The sequence below is a fragment of the Falco punctatus genome, assembly GCF_963210335.1.
Source record: "Falco punctatus genome assembly, chromosome: 2".
In the NCBI taxonomy this organism is placed as follows: Eukaryota; Metazoa; Chordata; class Aves; order Falconiformes; family Falconidae; genus Falco; species Falco punctatus.
This window is the reverse complement of record NC_137581.1, coordinates 75927572-75949069: the sequence shown is the minus strand read 5'-3', so window position 1 is coordinate 75949069 and position 21498 is coordinate 75927572. Positions and strand designations below refer to the sequence as shown.

The following is a 21498-nucleotide window of genomic DNA, read 5'->3' as shown; positions in this document are numbered from 1 at the left end:
TGAATCTGAGTGACCACTGTGAATTAATTTACAAAAGTATACAAAACTCAAAAGCCTTAAAACAAAGATCTGCAACAGAGCCAGGGGCGGGATGCCTTTGGTCTCTTCTCACGGCTGGGAAACTTTGGGCCATGACTCAAAAGTATTACAGGATTTATTATAATTATCTTTAACCACCTTAGTGACGTTTGCCTTAGGTCTCCCATGCTTTTTTTTCTGTATCCAGTGTTTAGTTGATTGTAACATAAAGCAGGTCATGGTCACCCAGCTACATACACCCTTTGCCTCCTTGCAACTAACAAGCAAAAAAGGGGAGGATAGAGAATGTCTGAAGAGATATACAGGAGAGGAAAATGGGGAATGGCTGACCTAACAAGAGATGAGAGAACAGCTAGGTGTTGTGAAGGAGAGGAGGAAAGATAAACATGGTTATCTAGTGTTTCATAGGTGTCTGCATGCTTGTAGAGATATATAGCTATGTAACTGCATGAATGATTTCTGCCCTGAGCCTGGTGGAGCATACAGCTGCGGTTTGCGTCCGGGCTCAGAGATGTAAATAGGGGCTTCTTTGTTACGGTAAAAGTTTTTCTCTTTGCATAAAAAAGAGAGGGAATGAAGGGAATGACCCCAGAGGTATGTTCAGAGAAGGCATGCTATGTTTCGAACTTTTTGACTGAACCAGTTCTTGTTTGGTGTGCCTTTCCACCTATGTATAATGTTAATCCAAAAGAAGATGATACTGTTTACACTTTGAATGTCGATAATTGTCTTTCTGTAGATGTTAATGTAGTAGGAGGCTATGATGGGAACGTGTCGCAGCGGTTCTTATCTTACCCAGAGTAACAGCTGGGAAAGCATTAAAGAGTTAAATCACCTTGTTTGGTAGGCAGTTAAGAATGTGAGTCAAAATTGCCACTGCTTTTTGTTGTTGGTTCAAGGACATGGCTGTGAGGATTTTTATGGTATGTGCTGCGTGGATTTTAGGCGCCCCATTGCAGCAACATGTTATCAAAATCTGAGAAAATTTCAGCCTTTTTGGCATTCATTCACTCAATTGGCAGTATTGTTTGTTTGCTATTACCTTGGTTGCTGTCATGTTTGCAAGGGCCCTGCAGAACACGGCAAACCTGGTACTAGCTGTTCAAAAACAAAAAGGGGAAATTGTAAAATTGTACGGAACAAAGACAGTGGGTTATTTTGACATTGATAAAATGTCTCAGTTGGGTTTTTATTTGTTCTATTACTTATACATTGTTTTTACTTGTTCGGTTTCAAAGGTTCTTTTTGTGCAACAGGAAGGGGGAGATGCAGGAGCGGGCTGCAAACTAGGACCATGCGCGACAATCAGTTAGCTGAGGGGGATGAGCTCGAGCTTGTCTAGACAACAATTAACATGATGAGGCATGTTTACAGAGCACAGGGGAGTGGGAGACGGATGGCGCCAAGGAAAGGTAACACCTTGTTGTTAATTGCTGGCAGTTAACCACCAATCAGGGATTGCCTAGTATGCAAGGCTTAGCTTCAAGAACCAATCTGTTTAAAACGCGCAGCTTCTGAAAGTCCATAAAACCTCTGCTTCTGTACAATAAATTGACATTTGCTTGCATCAAGCTGCGTCCCGTCTCTTCATTCGCCGCATGCAGGCACAGGAAGCTGTGGGTTGCATGGGCGAGAGTGTGATCATATAGCTTTTGTTATTTTAGCTAAATTAATGGGAAGGTATTCTTCACTTTTGTTTCTCAGGATACAAGGTTTTCCTCCCCGCATGATCTGGGTCTTTTCCTGAATAGGTGCATTTTTGAGAATGTCCTTCCTAGCACAGAGAGGACCCTTGTTTTCCAACCTTACCTAGCAATTTAGCAAAAATTCCTGGGGGATTACAGTGGACATTTGGTCAGCTTCCTCTTTCTGCACCATTAGGGGATCTTTGATCTTTCTTTCTTCTGGCAGTGCTGCCATTGAAATCTGTTTGTTAGCATAAAGCATCTCTGCTTCTCAGTGTATTGGGAGATCTGCTGATAAAAATGTGGGTATAAAATGTTCTCTGAAGTGGTTGGATTCAGTGGAGGAAAAGCCAAAGGTTCAATGTTATTTTTGCTTAAGCAACATACTGCCAAAGGATAACAATGCAAACCTGTTCAGTTTTCAATACTTTAAACATTGGGAGGATGAATGAGCCTCTAACAGTGTGGTGATGCTGCGGTGGTTTCCAAAAGCTCTTCCTGCCCAATGCCATGGTTCTTTGTGCGTCACTGCCAGTACAAACCCTTTGCTGCCCACACAGGTTTGGTGGATGGGGGTGGGGGTGTGTGTTGTGTTTTTTTTTTTTTTTAAGATTCTATCATGTAATGGCTGTGGGCTTTTCAATACTGGGGATCTTGTTTGATTAGGTGGGCTTTGTGAGTATAACCTTTGAATTTTGCCACCTGCCTGAGTTGGGATTGTGGTTTATCAGGCCCACATTTCCCCCTGCAAGGGGACGGGATGGGACCTGGGCACTGTGGAGGGACAGGGTAGTGAGGAGGGGCATCGTTTGGGAACCCACCACTCAACCAGGGGTGCTGCCCTGCTGTAGGGAGAGGGGACACCATCCAGTGACCGCTTTCCTGCCGCACAGATGTGCTGTGTCCTTTTGGGTGCTAAGATTGGGTTGTGATGGGCATGGAACAATATCTGACAGCCTCTGACTTACTGCTGCAGCAGAGGCTGCATGGTGAATTGCAGATATAACCTTATATCTAAGCAGGGAACAGGGTTTTTTTTGGGTTTTCCGTATTATTTTGTCCTTATGTGGTTGGGTGGAACACATGACAATGAATCCTGTTCACTTATATGCTCTCATTTTTTACTTAGTACCTGCTGAAACTTGAATCTCTGTGTGTGCTATATTTGGAAAAATGCCATTGTGATTTCTCAATGGAATATGACATGTATTTCAACTTCTGTGTACTGCAAAGGAGGAAAAAGTTTACAATATTTTCCACTCACTAATTAGTGTTAGCATGACCCTGACATCAAAGTATGGAGGGGTCTGTGTTGCTTTTCCATTGCATTGTTTTCGTAGGTTCTTTTCTTATAGTGTTTTATTTTTATGAATATATAGCTTTTGTAATTCCACTTGGTTTAAGTGAGATCTTCAGACAGCATCTTTAAATTCTCCCCCAAAATACGTCTGAAGTGCTATTTTAGCTGTACTTCGCTCAAGATAATTGTTTATTTCAAAAGATGCATATAACCCCACCTTTCTGTAATCCTTGACAGGACACAAGTACCTAACCCCTTAGACAACCTGGGAAAAAAGTGTGCAGAGACTCTGAAGCAGAGGGCTCCTTCTGGCTGTGCACAAGCAATGCAGACCTCCACAGTGCTCACCCTGCACACCAGTAGAGGAAAACGGGGCCTTCTAGTGTGCTTAACCAAAATGGTGATCCAAGTGAGCACCGCTGGCTCCTGCAGAGCCTTGGAGGTGGCCAACCCTGGCCAGGGGCTTCCCGAGGAGATCTGCTGCTGAGCGCACTGGAGTGAGCCAGGAGTTGTGCTCCTGGGGAGAATATGTCTGAGATTCTCACCTTCCCCCTCTTATCTAAATCTCGGAGATGTGGCCAGCCCAACAGTACTGCAGGAGCTGATAAACATGGCTTGCTCTCAGGAGGCGTAGTCTGGAGTGGATGTGAATTTGCAGTTAATGGTATAGCCTTCCCACAACACCTGGTGAACAGTCAGAATAAACTGCAGCACTGGTCACTGCTAAACTGAATTTCCCGTCTGGCCATTAAAGCAACGAGTGCTGGCTGATTGGAGATGACTCATCTGAATCATCATCATAACAATATAACACTCCAGCCTTTGTGCTTCTGCCGGCATCCATGAATTACCCTTCAGTAAGGGAGCTGCATTTAACCTTGTTTTGGGGGTCGGAAGCATCTCCATCCAGCATTTCTTCCAAACGCCGCAGGTGTCAGCACATTTTTAATTTAACATTGTGGGGGTTTTCAGTCTAAATTGTGTTTCAATGGCAGGCTGCAAACCGCAAGCCAGTTTTCCCAGCTGGTGTAAATCCACACAGCTCTGTTTACTTTGCTGCAGCTCTGCCAACTTGTGCCAGCTGCATCTCTGACCTGTGGCATCACTCCTGCTGCTGCAGCCAAGCAAACCTTTATTTTGTGGCTGCATAATAGCAGAGGTTGTGCAAATGTGGGGGAGCAGGTGGTCCATGTCCTTGCTTTTAGGAGCTGGATGTGCTTGCATTAGTGCTGGGATATCAGCAAGTGAATTAGTGTTATCCTCTTGGCCAGGTTTGCTGAATGTAATGGGCAATTCTGAAGTGCTTTTATTTTTGACTGTCTGACTCAAGCTTCATTTGCAGAAAGCCAGTGCTGTAGTTTTCCTGAAAGCCCATCCTTTTTAAGGTGACTTGGATAACCACCAGTTCAAAGTCACTTCTACAGCATTTGGGTTGAATCAGACATCACATCCCAAAGGGGCCAGCCAAGACCTTTAGCAACATAACTGGTGGGAAGACATTCTTGGGATGGGGGATGGAGCTGGAGTCAAAGCCCCAGTCTTCCTCCCGTCCCCTTGGCTTGGCCATAAAGAAGCAGAGGCAAGTAGGCAGCCACAGCTTGGTGCCTGCCATAAGGTTACCAGCTCAGGTCACTGTGGGACCAGAGGAGACCAAAGGCACCTTCTGAGTTACTTCTCTGCCCCTGGGCTGCCCTGAGCAGCCCTTTTGTTTCATGCTTGAGACCCCAGCAAAACTCTGCAAGTAAAGGTTTTCATAACTTTCTGGTGATCTCCCCTGATCTTGAGGGATTAACATGACATGTATGGGAAAGTGCCAAAGATCATGATCTGGGCAGAAACACGTTAAACTTCATCTATTTATGTGCAAAACTCACAGCAGGAACCTTTCTGAGAAAAAGCAGCAATTCATTGAAAGACTAAACTATATTCTCTACTCCCCATACCTACTTCAGTATTTCTTTCCTCAAAAAAACCCCCAGTAAAACCAATTTTAAAAACAAAAGACCTCTCCACACCTCTACCAGGAATATGGTTTCAAGAGATCTGCAAGCTCCTATGCTTGTGAAATGTCCCTTATCACCTTCCAGAGAAAACCTGCGTTTGTTTTCTGAGGGATCCCGTCACTCTACATGTCGTCACTGTGCTGAAGAAAATGAAACCTTCAGCTACTGACAGATACGGGAGGGCAAAAAAACCTTCTTGCCTGGAGTCATTTATCCAGTGCTGAACCTAGCCTTTGTATATTGCTATATAAAAACAATAATCTCCCTGTCAGTTGCACTCTCAGGTCCCACCAAAGTCAAACAGAAGTTACACGGGCACTTCTAGAAGAATGAATCCGCTCTTGCCCAACGAAGACATAATCTTCCTCTCAGCTGCAGCGGGGCCGTGCTGGTGTGATGGCAGGGGAAGTGAGGTCTCACACAGACACTGAGATCTTTTAAAAATCATCTTTGCTCTGGCTTACCCAGGCACACGGCTTACCCCCTCTGCAGCTGCATCAGCTGGAGCAGTTTCACCAGAGGTTACCCCAGCACTCAGTGGTGCAAGGACGCCACAGGGCAAGGGAAAGCAGGGGTTAGTCACTTCCCCATCAGAAGATGCTAGCCAGTGGGATCCTGTTCATAGATCTCTTGCTGATTTTTAGGAATGTGACTGTGAATACCTGTGATATAACAGGAACAAAGCAAGAGGCACAATGGTGTTTCTAGAAGGTCTAAGGGACACCCTGCAGAAGGGTCACTCCCTGCTAGGTGCCCTTCCTACCATTTGGGATGGTAGGTTGACACCCCACCCTTCGTCTGCCCAGGTGGTGGCAGGGGGCTCGTCACCCACCAGCTGCTCCTCCCTGTGATGTGCTCCAGCCTTCCCCAGGGAAAATTGTTTTCTTGTTTCAGCGTGGGTTTGCTGATGCTGCCCCAGCGTGGGTTTATGTGATGTTTCTCAAGTGTCCTCCGTGGCCTGTCATCCTCTGTGCCAGTGGAGAGCCCTGCCTTTTGGGGAGGGGACAAGACATGGGGCTGCTGCCACTAAGCCTTGGCTCAAGGTGCCTTCCTTGGGTGCCAGTGCCCAGCTTGCCTGTACCAGCCCTCCCCACGCCTGCCCCTCTACCAAAGGAAGGATGTGGCCACCAGTTCCACACCAAAGCGATGCTCTTCTTCCCCACCACGTTCCTGGGTATTCAGCCATGGGAAGGAAGAGGAAGGCTGAGCCAGGAAGCAATATGATCTAATTTTGTCCCATATTTACCCTACGAGGAAGAAGCAGGGCCTGACTGCTCCCTCTCTGCTGTCACTGACCATGCATGCTCTCCTCCCATCGTCGTCGTCCTCCTCCTCCTCTCTCATCCCCTTTTAGACCCTCTCCAGGTTTGAGAAGCACTTTTCAGCATGCTCAAGCTGCCCCAATGTGGTGCGAGCCTTTGCTACCCTAACCCTATTATTGATCCTTCTGCATTGCTGTAGGTTGTAATCGTTTTTTTTAATCAAGCAGTGCAGTTTTCCTAAGTAGCCACAGCCCATTCTTACCACAGCATCCTTTCCTGGTAATGCTCATGTTCGGTTAAACTCTTGGGACATCCTTCTGCAATTTGGATGAGATCATGCACCCAGGCACACAATTTCTTTTTATTCTAGTGTTTTGGTGTCTGTACTCAGCTTCAGGCTGGTGCCTCCTGGGGAAGGGAAACACCTTCCTCTGTGCTGAGGAAGCAGCCCCACTCTGCCACTGACTCCTTCTCTGAACTTGGGCCATCACTTCAACTTCTCCATCTTCCTTGGCCCTACAAGCACCATGCCTTGTGGCGGGTGTTGAAATGCAACTAAAAAAAATCTCCAAGAAGGATGCTCTGTGGGTGCTAGGGCATGCATGAAAGCAAGAAGTACCAGATCTGGCTCAAGGCTTCCTAGAACCAAACTGAAACTTAATTTTGCTGCCCTGGAGGAAAGAAACTGAGCATGCAGGAGCTGGACCAGAAGCAAACTGGATTTTGAAGTTGCTGGTGCTGCCCACCCCCTCCTCTAGTGCAGTCTGCTGTTGTAGGTATCTCTGCCTACAGCCAGCCTGGGAAATTATCCTGTCTGGTTAACAGCCTGCTCCCTCATTTGGATGCAGCAATGTCATGGGCAATGAAAAAATGGGCTACATCTCCCACTCCATTGAAAATACAGAATAAAACTCCTGAAAGTGGGCACGTAAGAAAATATCAAGATGCTGTTGTCATCCATTCATTTCAATGCCTCAATCACTGTCTAAATTCTCCTCTCCAGCAGCTGTCCTAGCAACAGCACCAGTAAAGCCAACGAGGGGCCATCCTGTCCCAACTTGCAGCGGGCTGTTGACAGTCTTGGGGCAGGGAACTGCCGGGGGCCACACAACACACTGGTGCAGATCTGCCACGGGCCCCAGGATGCTGAGGGCATGCTATCCCACATCACTGGCATCCTCTGAATGAGTTTAAATGCAGCTTCCTTGCAAAGCTAATAAATTCATTTTATAGGTTCCAGGTGGGCTTTAACGAACCCTCCCTTTGGCTAACTGGTGACATTTTTTTTTTCCTAATGAAAAATAGGTTTTCAGGTTAGTTTTGTGGGTTTTGTTGTTTTGGCTTTTTTTTTTTTTTTTTCCTTTTTAGGTGATGGATAGGAGTTAGCCAGTGCCACCTGTAGCGAGCTGTTTGTGTTGGGTTCAAGGGACAGCCCTGGAAATGGCTCACCCCTTCTTTCTCAAACTCCAAAGACTGTAATGACACTGGAAGATGGGACCTTATCTTACGTCATCACAGCTCCTAATCCCAAGGCTGGCATTATTGCTGTTTCTACAAATGCGTCCATATATGCCTACTTGCACAGCTTTGGTCCCTCGTCTAGACGCAAGGACGCGTGGGGCATGGTGTGTTTGTGTGTGTGAGCTTGCAGGGCAGTGGGGAGGGAAGTGCCAGGGTGCAAGGGCAGCTCACGTGGGGTCAGGACAGCAGGACTGGTGATGCCTCGACACCCCAGCATCCTCCTCCTGCCCCCCCTGGGCTGCCCTGCTAGCACCCTGCCGTGCTGGGGCCTGTGGCACCCACAGGTGCCAGCATGGGAGCTGCCCCCGTGCCCCCTCAGCACCTCCCACCTGTGTGCCCAGGGCTGGACCCGGCACCTGCAGCGGGAGGCCGGCTGACGGCACCCACGCCACGGGCTCCTGCCCTCCCCCAGCCCGGTGACTCTGGGTGTTTTCCTGTTTGGCTCCTACCTTTTGCACTGATCCTGGGGACTGGGGACAGTGACAGCTCAGCTGCTGTCCCTGCAGGAACCAGCCTCTGCCCACTTACAACCCAGAGATATTACCCTGGGGGCTTTCCAGGGCTCACATCTTCCTAATTCTCTCTCCCCAGGAGGGGCTGGAGCCCTGCACCCAGACGTGCTTTGCTGCCAGGTCTGTACCCACGCTCGGCACAGAGGGGCTGGGGGTGAGAGTGGAGGGTAGCAGGGAATTGTGAGGCTGCAATATCCACGGAGCTGCAAAGCCACAGAGCTGAACTGATGGAGGAACAGGGGGAGCTGGGGCTCTGCCTGCCGGGTTTATGTGCTGTTAAAGATGTGCCAGTGTTTGCCTGCTCTTTTGGGCTGAGTATGAGACCAAGGAAGCTGCATCTGGGAGGATAAACTTGGTTGCGTATTGTTTGGGGGGCACTGCTGGATTTTCCACTTCAAAGTAGTATGATACATATACCGTGCATGTAAGAGGGCTAAATTTCTGTCTTGTGATCTGATAAAACTGATGCTTTTGGGCAGGAATGAGTGTGCCTCACTGCATGAGAGTTGCTTTTTAAAGTGGCACAAGGACCTGAAGTGGCTCAGGTGGGTAAGAATGGATAGCCCTAAGACTGGTTGGAAGAGGCTACAGGTTTTCTAGAGAAAGGTGGTGACTGTGGAAGGTGTGTGCATCTTGCCTATAACTTCAAATTTATCCGTGCATCCCTGCTTGCTTCTGGGCTGTGCTGTTGTCCAACCTCTGACAGGATCACAGAGTCCTGGTTGCTGTGCTGTTCCAAAAGTTCCAGGAGCTGGAAGGAGGAAACGGATCTACCTTGTGCAATGCTCTGGCTTCCAGAAAGTTGTCTGACCTATTCATCCCTGTAACAAACAGCCAGGGAAATGAGCCAGGGAAGTCAGCAGATTCATTGCTTTATGGTGGTGGAGAAGCACATTGTTGGCAGAAAATGTGGGGAGGTGGGCAATGGGCTGTGCTCACTTTTGCTGCTAGCGTAGCACAGGCTTTTTTTGTGTGTCATCAGTTCACGAGAAGTGGCTAGAGTACTGTATATTCTGAAGGTATGTATTCCTCTAGGCTCCCTTGGTTTCTGGTGCTTGGTTACTGATGCTTCTGGCAGCAATGTGAGAGAGACATCGTTGGAGATGTTTGCTTAGTATAAATTAGAATATAGGTCCTTTGATTTGTGAGAGCTGAGAAAATTGTGTTAGGAGATGAGCATCTGTTATTTAACATCCACCCCCATTTACATGATAAATATCACATTTTAACCTCAGCAGTGAAGAAAAGTATAGCTAACCAAAGCAAATCAGTTTGATCACCTAGTGGTTGAGGAAAAATTCCCATTGAGCTCCAAAGATGAGTATCACACCCGTAGGTACATTACATGACAGAAAATCGCCTCTTTTCTTTTTAAACCCCAGCAGTCGACTGGGACCCAACAACATCTTGCAGTGTGTGCTTCACTGAAGATCAGCTGTTGGAAATAAACCCAACTCAGGGGCAGAAAGGACCGTGCTGGAGTTGGTGGCTCCAGCTAGGTTGGTTGCATTCCACTGACAGCAGCATCCAGGCTCACGGAGGAGCCCCCAGCCTGCTTTTGAGCAACAGACCCCTTCTGCATTGCCTTTGTTGGGAACCAGCCAGGTATAAGTCACTTCTGATATTTATAATGTAGACAGCAGTTTTATTAAATGCCAGATGCTTTGCAGCTGCAAATTGCTCTATTTGAACTCAAATGTCAATTTACAACTCTGTAGTGATATCCCCGTCATGGTCCTACTCCCCAGCAGCAGTTGGTGCGGCTGCCTCAGCACCCGGACACACAGAGATGCTCTCCAGCAGCACAGCTTGGCTTCTCTTCAGACCCAACCAGGGTCAGATTCCCCATCGCACAGGCACTGTCATGGAGTTGCATTTTGCAGTTCTAGCATTCCATAGCTGGGAAGCATTTGGATGTTCAAGAGATGAGGATTACGAGTAGGGCTCTCATATCATGGTCATACTGGAGAGACATGGCCTCAGCCATGCTCAGGGATGGTTTCTGAGATGGCAGATAGACACAATGTGCATGGACCCCATCCACACCACTTGACCGTGCATCTCCATCCTCCACCAGTCCCACAGTATGTCCTGCCTTATAGTTCCAGGAGTAACTGGGTCTTCCCTGAGCTTGGCCATCACAGCCCTCCATCACATGTCCTTTTTTAAACCAAGGGACCTTAGTGGCTTAAAGCTTTCTTCCCTGATTCCCTGTTAACTGTTAAAATACAATCATAACATCCTTTTCCTTCAGAAGGTGGCTCTCAGGGTTGGTGCTGTGCCAGTTTTCCTTCCACCCCAAGATACAACATACTACCATGAACAAAGTGGCTGCCAGAGGTTTATTTTTCACTTTTCCGTCTAGAGACCTGTTTTCCATCTGTAGGTCTCCCTTCCCTCAGCTGTGCCCCACAGCTCTTGCCCAAGCCAACGAGATTTGGCGGAGCAGCAAGTACTCCTATGGGGGGTGGGGGTTGAGCAGCGTGAGCACACTCTGGTGTGCTTAGGAATAAGCAGAGTAGGACTCATTCTTCTCCATGCAGGGGCCTTTGGGGAAAGGGGTAGTGGGTTTTGGTTTTTTTCCCCACCGGCTGAGTGTCACTATTGCAAGGAGCAGCTCACCTGTGTAAATACTCCCTAGGGAAACTTTTACATAGAGCAATGTCCAGGTTAAAGGCATCCCAAGCAATAACAGCCAGCTGACAGAGAAAATAAAGCACTGACTAGAATCCTTGGATCTTCACTGAAGTTAGATCGAATGCATGTTTTTACACCTGCTGAGAACCTGTTCCTGTATAAGCAATGTTTTAAAATGCTTTGGAAGGGGTGGTTAAGCTGCCTTCAGATGCTTTTCCTCCCTTCACTGACTGTAGAAACTGTAGGCCATACCTATCTGACCACACAGAAACACTTATGGTGAAGATCTGTCTCCTGGAGTCCTGCTTTTGTCTGTTCCTCAACTCCAGAAACCTGCCTGTGGCATCTTGCTTGCCATCCTAAACCCATGCTGTCCATGAAAATATCGCTCAAAGGAGGTCCCTCTCCCCCTCCCATGAGATTCCCATGGCACAAGAGAGAGCAAATGACAGATGACAGTGAGGAAAGGGTCAGTGAGTGAGGGCCGCCTCCAGTGGTGCTGCTCAGCACCATGGCCCACGGCCAATGGAGCAGTGGTTCAGGTCATCATTGACACTTGACGTAAGATGAGTTTGGGCGATGGCAGCAGTACACCTGCACTGCTGGGAAACCCATGTGCTGGAAGGCAACTTGCACTGAGCCCATTGCTTTTGCATCGGAGATCTGTCACTTGTACTTAGTGTAATGGATGGAGAAGCAGCAATGCGTCTGAGAGCTGGATGTGGCCCAGGCTGCTGACCACATTAAGGAATTCCCTCTGAATCATTGGCCAAGGAAAAGGTTGCTGAACTATTCAGTTTTGCCCCAGGTAATTTTTAACATGGGACATTCACTGCTGAGTGCTTGCTCCTCCCAGGAGAGGTAGGAGAGGTCACCTCCTGGCGTGCTCTGAAACCTCCTGTGGGACAGTGTAGGATAGGGACCATCATCCCAGGTGAGTTCCCAGCTTATCAGGTTGTAGCTTGGGTAAACCAGGATGTTGATTTTGGGCTGGGCATGATTTTACTAGAGGTCCTCAGGCAAGCCCCACGAGGGGGACTGATGGTAATTGTCAGCCCATCAGCAGTTGTCTGGGGAGGTAGTGGGGAGCAGAAAGCTACTGTGGTTATGGTCAAAACAGAGAGCTTTTGGGATAGTGAGATGTGACTATCTGTCATGGAGTATGCCAATGACACAGGTGGCTCTTCCCAGTCCCGTGTACTCCAGCTCTAAACTGGTCCCAGTACGTGTAGAGGAATGAAGGCAGTGGGTTGATTAGCACTGATAACATGCAGCTGTGGCCTTGTGTCAGAGGCAGTGGGTTGATTGACTGGATGATGTGCAGCTGTAGCTCGTTCCTGCTAAGTGGTTAAATAGCACTGAGGATTGCGGGAGAGGGTGTTGGATGGAGGAGGAGCAGTGTGGTCTGACTTCTGGAGGGAGGAGATACAGCACAGACAGTAGAATCTGACCAGCGGTAGGGTATTGTTGCAGCAAGTATGAAATGGCACAGGGCTTGTGCAGTGGTGGGTGAGGTCTTTAGGCTAGTTGAGATCTTGGGAGGAGACTTCCTGGGGAGCAGGAGTGTGCCCATTCCCTCCCTTAATTTCTCCTGTTACTGCTGTCTGATGTGGTTACGGAGATGGGGCTGCTCAGCTCCCTGCCGGCTTCCAGCCCAGCTGCTGTGCAAGCAGCCCAGAAGTGGGCAATACTTTGCAACCCTCCAAAACATTTCAAAAGAATACAGGGAGGTAGCTGAGGCTGTCCATCCTCAAAATATCAATTCATCAGCATCTGAAGTGTCTTCAGTGCTACTGATAATTATTAGAAAAAATGATTGCCTGTCTTTCTGGGAAAAGTTGAGAGATCCAGTGAAATTCTTCTTTGTTTTGGCTTAAAGTTATTGCAATGACTTGTTTGCAGTTTTACATTTTACAGTGTCGACATGTTCTACATGCTTAGGAGGAGTAATCTCAGATAAAGGTTTACACTTCTTTTTCTCTTCCTTCCCTTTTTAAAGGATCTGAAAACAGCTGTGAAATGTGAATAGATTTTAAGTATTAAGCCCAAGCTGCCAAGATGTTATTTCCTGTAGCTTTGACTCATGCAACTGAAGAAATACATTGGATCAGAATATTGTTTTGTACTGGCGATATTTGTCTCACTCTGCCACCCCCAGGCTCGGCTCTATTAAAAGCCAAAATACCGAGGCACGCTTTCAGGCATGCTCATTTTTTCCCCACTGGCCGGGCACCTCATCGCAGGAACTGCCTGCTTGGAGCAGGGTGAGTCGGAGACCATAGGAGCCTGACCTGGGCTCCCGGTGGTCACACACCTGCCAGGGGAAGCAGTCTGATGTCATCTGGTGTGGGCTGGTGTCACTCAGGTCCCCCAGGGTTGTGTGGTGAGGAGAACAGGGCTTTCTCCCTAGAATTTATCATTCTGGGCTGAGGGTCTGACTTTCAGTGAGACATGGTCCATGTCTCCATGACTGCCCAGCTGGGAGGTCTAGCAAAAGCGTTCAGACTAAAATTGTGTGACTGTTTGATCATATTCATGTCTACATTAACTGTGTGTTTCATTCAGCTGCCAACAGCACCTGCTAGCACAGAACACACCAGGTAAACAACTGCTCTTCATACAAGGGATGGCAGGGCATAAGATCAGTGTCCTCTTCTCACTCCCTCTGTCTTGACATCTCCTTCTACAGCATTTATGCCATAGCAAGGTGCAGACCGTTCAAAGAAGCATCCAGATGCATCTCATTTACTGCAGTGTCATTACCAGCGGCTGGAGGCTGTGTGCACAGCTAAACTCCCTCCCATGCAGAGGTCCTGCACAGCATCTATGCATCATTAACATTGCCCTCACAGAGGGGTGTAATTGCTGCCCAGGCTTTTCAGTGGCTTTCTGCCCAAGGGTTCATTTAATTCTTGATGTATTATAAATGTTTATAATACAGTACCTCTTAAAAAAAAAAAAAAAAAAAAACAAAAAAAAACCAAAACAACAAAAGGTATGCTGGAGAGGCTTTTGCTAACGTGCTGGCCTGCTCTCACAGATTTAAAACTGTAGAAAGCACTGACAGCCATCTTACATGATCAGAAGATTGCTGTCACAGAAGTCACCTTGAATAACAGTACCTCATTCAGATGTGCTAAGGGCGAAACCAGAGGGAGGCTGTTGTCTTAATTTTCTAGAGGCATTTAAATTAGACACTGCAGTGAGATTGTCAGTCATGTTACCAGGCTGCTGAGGCTTTGGGACTGCAGTGCTGATAGCATTGTTCTTGTTAACTGATTTACAGCTGACATTGGAAAGCAGAAAAGGACCCTTCAGCTTCTTGTGTAAGATTGTCACTGCACAGTGCCGTGGCTAGGGGGCTTCGGGTGTCCAGGTGCTTCTTGGTGTTACCATCTCCTGCCCTGTTCCTGACTTGCAGTGATGCCGGTGGAAGTCCTCCTAATCAGACGATAAACCACCGGTTGCATAATAATTTAGTCTGGAGGGGAAAGCGATGGACTGTCTGGGGAAGGACTGGTAGCCTGTAGGAGGGAGGATGGAGGGAGATACTTTTCCTTTCCACTGCTGGGTAGGCAGCTACTGTATAGTCAGTCCCTCTGCACCCACTCCCTGGGCAAATGCCCACTGGGAAGTTGCATTAAATTTGTGTGGGATAAATTTCTGTCAGAGGTTTGGTTGCTCAGTTTTGCATGGTGTATATCACTGAAGGCAGCAGAAGAAAGGCAAGACTCTAATGGGGTGCACAGGAGAAGCTTGGAGCTTGCTGCAGGTAGTGAGCGATTTCTACTCACTGAACAGAAGTTTTGCTTCCAAATTCAATCCTTAACCTGAACGTAGAGGAGAGAGGACGGACAGAAGCAATGATGACAATCTTCAAAGCCAGAAGCAGCTGCTGCAGGGTGGGAGTGAGGCATTTCTCATGCTTGTGGGGGCTCAGGGGAGAATCATGGGCTTGAAAGAGCACGGGAGGCCTGGGTGAGCTATCTGGGTGCCTGGCCAACAGCTGGGGCAGCTGTGCACTGCGACAGACCATCTGTGGAGACTGAGGAGGTTTTCTAAGGCGAGTGTTTATTGCAGATGGACCCAGACTAGCTAGACTGTCTTGGAAACAGGAGACAAAGAGGTCCCTCCAGCCACCCTGCCTTTGCACCAGCCCCGAGGCAGCTTTCTCACTGGGCAACCAGTAAAGGGAGACGGTGGGAATTGCGCCTTTATCTGACGGCATGCCCCTTATTTTTATTATTTTCTAGCTAAACTATAACTAAAGAAGAAAAGTGTGAAGGACAAGTGTGGAAAAACAAGATGTTGGTGCGGTCTAATGACACAGCCCTGAATTCACTCCTCTCCAAGCTGCTTCAGGACTACCTGGAGCAGATGAATAGCTCGGCACCTGCCCAGGTCAGAAGTGCCAGCAGCAGCCTGGAAATCATCTACGTGCTCCTGATGATTGGCCTATTCGGCTTCTTCACCGTGGGAGTCATGCTGACCAACATCTGCGCCAGGAGGCTGGAGGACTCCCGCGACCCCTACACCACCTACATTGCCTCAGACATTTGGCACAAGAAGGACAGGCAGTATTTTCAAGCCAAGCTCATAGAAAATTACAAGCTGTGCTGTGTCTTTGAAAACCAGCTGGCTGTGGAGCAGCCAAGCATGCAGATTCCTGAGGCGAAGTCTTCCTAGCAAAACAGGAGAAAGGACTGGACATTGCACAGGGACAACCCAACCGATACCTGGTATGAACCAGGCCAGCTTCTTGCCCGCCTGCAGAGCTGCAGGCAGCGGCCTCAGTCAGGCTGAATAACTGTGAACTGCTGGTGAAGCTGATGGGTCTGTGAGGGCCCTGGTGCTGCAAAAGTGCCTGGTCACCAGTACCTTGTTGTAGTCACTGTAGGGCTGAGGACAGAGGGAGTATTATGGACTCATCAGCTTCACTAGCAAAAAACCCAAATGCTGGCATTGCCCCTGTGAACACTTGCAGTAGTCCATGTAATTAAAACCAAATTGGATCAAACGCAAGCTACAGAGGTGTTAACTGCCAAGTATGGTTTTAGACAATCATTTTCAAGTAAGACCAGTTTCTTCTGTGAAAAAGTAGCTGAAATATTTCACTTTCATTTTTGTCCACCATAGAATAATCATTTTATAAATCTTACAAGGTTGTGGACGCCTACTTTTTTTAGAATCACATACCTCTTTGGGATAAAATTTTAGAAAAATATTCCCATTTTTGAAAACCATTTCTGTGGGGAAAATGCATACTTTGGAGGGAAATTTTTTAGTGACTGTCCTTAATTCCTTATCGGGTCCCCCAAACTGGACCTCTCTGCTGAGCTGCAGGAGCACGGTGGCAGCCGAACTCTGCTTCTGCGGCAGCAGCTATCATCTGCCTCTGTTAAAAGGGAGAAATACGGCTCCCCTGGACATTGTGTTACTCAAAATAGCAACCTCGCCAGCTTGAAGACTGTTTTCTTGTTTGGGATCAAAGAAGCAACGGTCTGGGTAGGAGGGGATTTTTATTTCTGCTCTGCAGATACACATCCCATTTTTAGCTTCTGGAGAGGAAAGAGAAGTGGGAAAGGCTTGAAAGAAAGTCGTGCAGAGCAGCCACTTCAAAGGCGAGGCGAGGGCAGATAGCTACCCAAGTATTTGGACAGGCACATGATACCAGTCACAGCATATCCCTTTTCCATGCATAGGTACTTCTTTAGCACTGCACTTTCATTTAAGTAATATTCCAGCTATGTTTGTGCTCCCAGAATACTTAGGGCAATTAAAAATGCAGGGTATTTTTAAAAAAGATATTTATAAGGTGCCTACCACTAAGCTGAGGACAAGATGCATGTTTTCAGTGTCTTGAACAGCTTGGAGAATCTCCATCAGCTTAATTATCCCAGTCACTTTTTCCTCTAGAGGAATGTAAACCAAAGCCAAGCTTTGGAAAAATGTTGACTTCTCAGCTTGGGCACTGCTCTTTTGGGATCACACCATGCAATCCGTTTATTACTTGCATTTCCCTTCCCCTGTGAGGGTGCAAATGTTCTTGGTTGCTGGCTCTCCAGAGGCAGGCCTGTGCAGCATTGCTGACAATGTTTAAACTTGCATCAAAAATGCCTCTTAATTACATTAAAACCTTTGAACACTAAGCCTCTCAAAAGGGGCTCCCTCCTGCAGCTCTCTCTCCACCCCAAGTGTTTTCAGGTATTTTGGGTCTAGGCATTTGTTGGCCACCTTATTTTAATAGATCCTGTGTAGATATTTGCAATAAATTTACTTTTATTTTATTGTTATTTGTTGTTTGTCAGCATGAGTTGGCTTCCACTTTATTTTTTTTTTTCCAGATCTGCCATTTTATTTAAAAAAGAGGGGAACCCCTGTGCTTTAGTCATAATGCTCTTCGATGCTACCAGGCTACAAATCACCTTTCTCTGGCAGTTGTAGGCTCCCACTGTAGGCTTTCACATTACCTCTCTTGCAGTCCTCTTTTTTACCCCTATTTTTTCAATTGTACAAAGCAACAAAATATGGACTACAAACTGCACTTGTGGCCTGTCCTGGTTTTGGCTGGGATAGAGTTAATTTTCTTAGTAGCTGGTGCAGTGCTCTTTCAGATTTAGTATGAGAGTAATGTTGGAAACACACAATGTTTTAGTTTTTGCTAAGTAGTGCTTATTCTAAATGAAGAACTTTTCAAGTTTCCCATGCTCTGCCAGTGAGGAGGTGCACAAGAAGCTGGGGGGGGGGGGGGGGGACAGCCAGGATGGCTGACCCGAACTAGCCAAAGGGATGTTCCATACCATAGAAGAGGCTCAGTATATAAACTGAGGGGGAGTTGGCCAGGAAGCACCAGTCGCTGCCTGGGGTCTTGCTGGGCATCAATCAGCAGGTGGTGAGCAACTGTACTGGGCATCACTTGTGTTTTTTTTCCCTTGAATTTTATTCCTCTCTCTCTTTTCATTACAATTATTTTTATTATTATTATTACATTTTACTTTATTTCAGTTATTAAACTGTTCTTATCTCAACACATGGGTTTTACCTTTTCCTGATTCTCCTCCCCACCCCACCGGGGGGCAGGGGGGAGTGGGTGAGCGAGTGGCTGTGTGGTGCTTGGTTGCCAGTTGGGGTTGAACCGCAACATGGCCTCAGATCTTTTTTTTTTTTCTCCTAACCTGTTTCACAAGCTCACAGAAAGAGTGCTAATACTATCTGACAGGCACCCACTCACCCGTCCCTTTTCTACACCCTATTAACCAGGACCAGGCCTGGGTGCTGGGATATCTCTCAGTACACCTAGATCTGGAGAAATACCAAAATGTCAGGAACAAATTCCTCACCTCAAGTAAACTCCCAGGGTTTGCAATACCCGGGGCAAGCTTGGCTCTGGCGTTCAGTGCAGTGATCCTGGCTGCAGCCTTTGGGCATGCGTGGTGCACAGCTTTCCACTGTAGCCCCAGCAGCACCTGTCCCTGGGGAGCCTGGGTTTTGTTGTACCCCCCAGAAACTACACTGGTCTTGGCAAAAGGGGGGAAATAGCTGTGGGGTAGTGGTGCGCCCAGCAAGGGAGGAAGGTCCTGTGCCCACTGCGAGTCCGGTGGCTCTGCACAAGGCATCAGCTGGGTAGATAGCCCTCATGGGATGGATGCTCTGTTGATGCAGATTTTTTAAGGCTAGAAAGGATCATTCAGATCACAGGAGATGTAGGAGTACCTATCAAGAGATCTTACGGGTTCAGGTCAGCCAGGTCTCTCTGCATGCACTCTGTGAGAAAGGCTCTGAAATCTCTTTCTATATAGCTCTGGATTATGTAATAACAGTTTTGGAAATGTAAAGTGTGAGCTAAGCTGCAGCCTGCATTGCTGAGCATCCTCCAGGGGTTGTAAACACAGCTCCCGCTTCCTCTGTCATTACCACTGACTCATGCAGGATGGCTGACATGGGACCCATCTCTGACTTCATGTAACAAGAGAAAGAGCACTCACTGGCCAAGGGGTGCCTAGAAATGCGTGATTAGTTCACCCGCTCATCATCTTTGCCATAGACCAAAGGCTAGCAACAAACCTGCCATATAATTACCATCACACAGAGCTCATGATTTCCGATTTCCTGCTTGTTGGGGAGACTGAAGAATCTTAAACTCATTAGGTAAGTATTGCACTTTCTGTGGTCCAAACTTTAAAAATCTTTTGCACAGGAGACACAAAATAGCCAGGGAAACTGTTGGAGGGTTGTTTTTTTCTGGCCCCCAGTAGCTAAGGTCCCTGCCTTCATCAGCTGTGCCTTATTCTAGTTGGTAGCCTTGCTGCCAGTTGGCCTAACACTCTAGGCACAGGTATTGCTCTCTGGCTACTTTTGGGATTTATAATAGACATCACATTACACAGAAATGCCAGCATTATACAGAAAGGGCATTTTGAATTTAAGTCCTACATCGTTAACAGCAACGTGATGGTAATGCACAAAGGTCTCAAGCAAAATCAAAGCTCAATATAGTAGGTTCTCTCCTTTACACATTTTGAGAGGTTCTGTTTTGTACAGTTGTAGACCAACCTGGAAGTTGTGAGGTACAAAGCCACATAGATAAAATATTTATGAATAACTGGTACAGCACAAATATGGACGAGATTCTGTGTTTCTCTTGGAGGGGAAGGTCAGTCCTCATGCCTTGGAGGAAGAAGCTCCAGGGAAGTTTTTCCCTAGGTTACGTGGCCACTGACTCATGGGAAGATAAGACCTCCCTCTTCTCCTCTTTCCTGCCTGCCCTGGAAACCTGTCTGGGTTGCCCAGACTCTGGGCAGCTCTGTGACTGCTGCAGCCCCCCAAACTTAAAGCATGTCTCCTTGGGTCATGCCAGCCAAGGTGTTGCAGGAATGTCATCTGCAATGCTTCTACTGGAGGCTTGCCAGCCATGTGTGGAACAGGGTTGTGGTTTAACCTCAGCCGGCAACTAAGCCCCACACAGCCACCGGCTCACTCCCCCATGACAGGATGGGGGAGAGAATCGGAAGAGTAAAGTGAGAAAACTCATGGGTTGAGATAAAGACAATTGAATAGGTAAAGCAAAAGCCGCGCACAAGCAAAGCCAGACAAGGAATTCATTCACCGCTTCCCATGACAGGCAGGCGTTGAGCCATCTCCAGGAAAGCCGGGCTCCATCATGCATAACCCTTACTTGGGAAGACAAACACCCTAACTGTGAATGTCCCCCACTTCCTTCTTCTTCTCCCAGCTTTGTATGCCAAGCAAGATATCATATGGTATGGAATATCCCTTTGGGCAGTTGTGGTCAGCTGTCCTGGCTGTGTCCTCTCCCAATTTACTGTGCACTCCCAGGCCCCTCGCTGGCGGGGTGGGTTGAGAAGCAGAAAAGGCTTTGGCTGTGTGTAAGCACTGCTCAGCAGTAACCAAATCATCTCTGAATTATCAGAACTGTTTCCAACACAAACCCAAAACATAGCCCCATACTAGCTACCACGATGAAAACTAACTCTCCCCACCCAAAACCAGCACAAGGGTGCAGCATGCAGCAGGGCACAGCTGCCCTTCTCTGGCAGCACACAGTCATTTGCCAGAGTGCGAGTATGTTTACCTGAGGATATGTCTGCATGGGCTCACAGGCAGTATGGGTGGGCCAAGCTCAGCTTTAGGAAAGCCAGATGCCAGCTCTAGCTGTGAGCAAGGATGGGTGCAGTGTAGTTGAGACCAATATGCCCTAAACAGTGACTAGAAGTGGTTTACATCCAGGCAGCACAGAGCCCTGGCAAGCAAGTCTGTGCTGATCTGTAGCCACTCTGTAGCCTGACATGCACAACTTCTCTGTAGGAAGCCCAGACTGAGAGATCATCCTTTGCCTTCACCTTCCCTTCCCTCTTGCCAACCTGGAGAGCTTCAGGCCCTGGTTCTTTTCCCATCTCATGGAGAACTTTCATCTGCAGCAGCTGGCATTTCGTTATACCCAGCAGAAATCCTTAGAGCTGCAAGTATGAGACATCAACCCCCTAGTATTAAGCAGTCCATCTGGAAAATACTTTACAGTCAAAGGCAGCCTGAGTGTGCAAGTTTGAAGTGAGCTCCCCCTCCCCCACCCCCACCCCCGTCCTCACTTTATAGTTATCAGTGTTATCTTTATTTGCAGTTGGTTGGGTCAGACCTGCTACACCGGGAAACGTGCACAAAGACAAGCAGAAGGAAGCCGATAAAAATAGAAGATATGAGCAATCAGAAGCAAGCAGAACATTCTTTACAGCCGATAACGGGAATTATCTTATATAATATTTCTATGGCATCCTGTTTCATTTTCACACGTTATCACTATGCCAAACTCACTCCCTAATCTACTTATCCAGCTGGAGCCATCAGCTACGCATGTGAAACCTCCACGAAGCCTTTCTCAAGAAATTGCTCAAGGGACCAGCACAAATGTGATTGCTTGGCAGAGGAGGCTGTGAAAGGTCACGCCACGCTTCACCACTGCGGTGGGCAGGAGGCTGCTCCCTGAGACCGGAGCTGTCCACGCAGCTGGCTTGGTGGACACAC

The 21498-nt window shown here is 47.6% G+C and overlaps 1 protein-coding gene across 5 annotated transcripts in view; it reads left to right on the top strand.

The window, feature by feature from the left end:
• The window catches only part of KCNE1 (potassium voltage-gated channel subfamily E regulatory subunit 1), a 33849-nt gene extending 12631 nt beyond the window's left edge, over positions 1-21218 (top strand). For 2 of the 5 annotated variants that reach the window (XM_080374764.1, XM_080374763.1), the window contains exon 2: positions 15213-17987. In XM_080374764.1, coding sequence (XP_080230890.1) covers positions 15265-15645 — 381 coding nt within the window. In that variant the 5' untranslated portion in view covers positions 15213-15264 and the 3' untranslated portion in view covers positions 15646-17987. Of the gene's footprint in view, positions 1-1643; positions 17988-21097 lie in introns of those variants that run through there. The other 3 variants (XR_013925923.1, XM_080374762.1, XM_080374761.1) reach the window with 3 other exon arrangements.
• Positions 21219-21498: the final 280 nt, after the last annotated feature.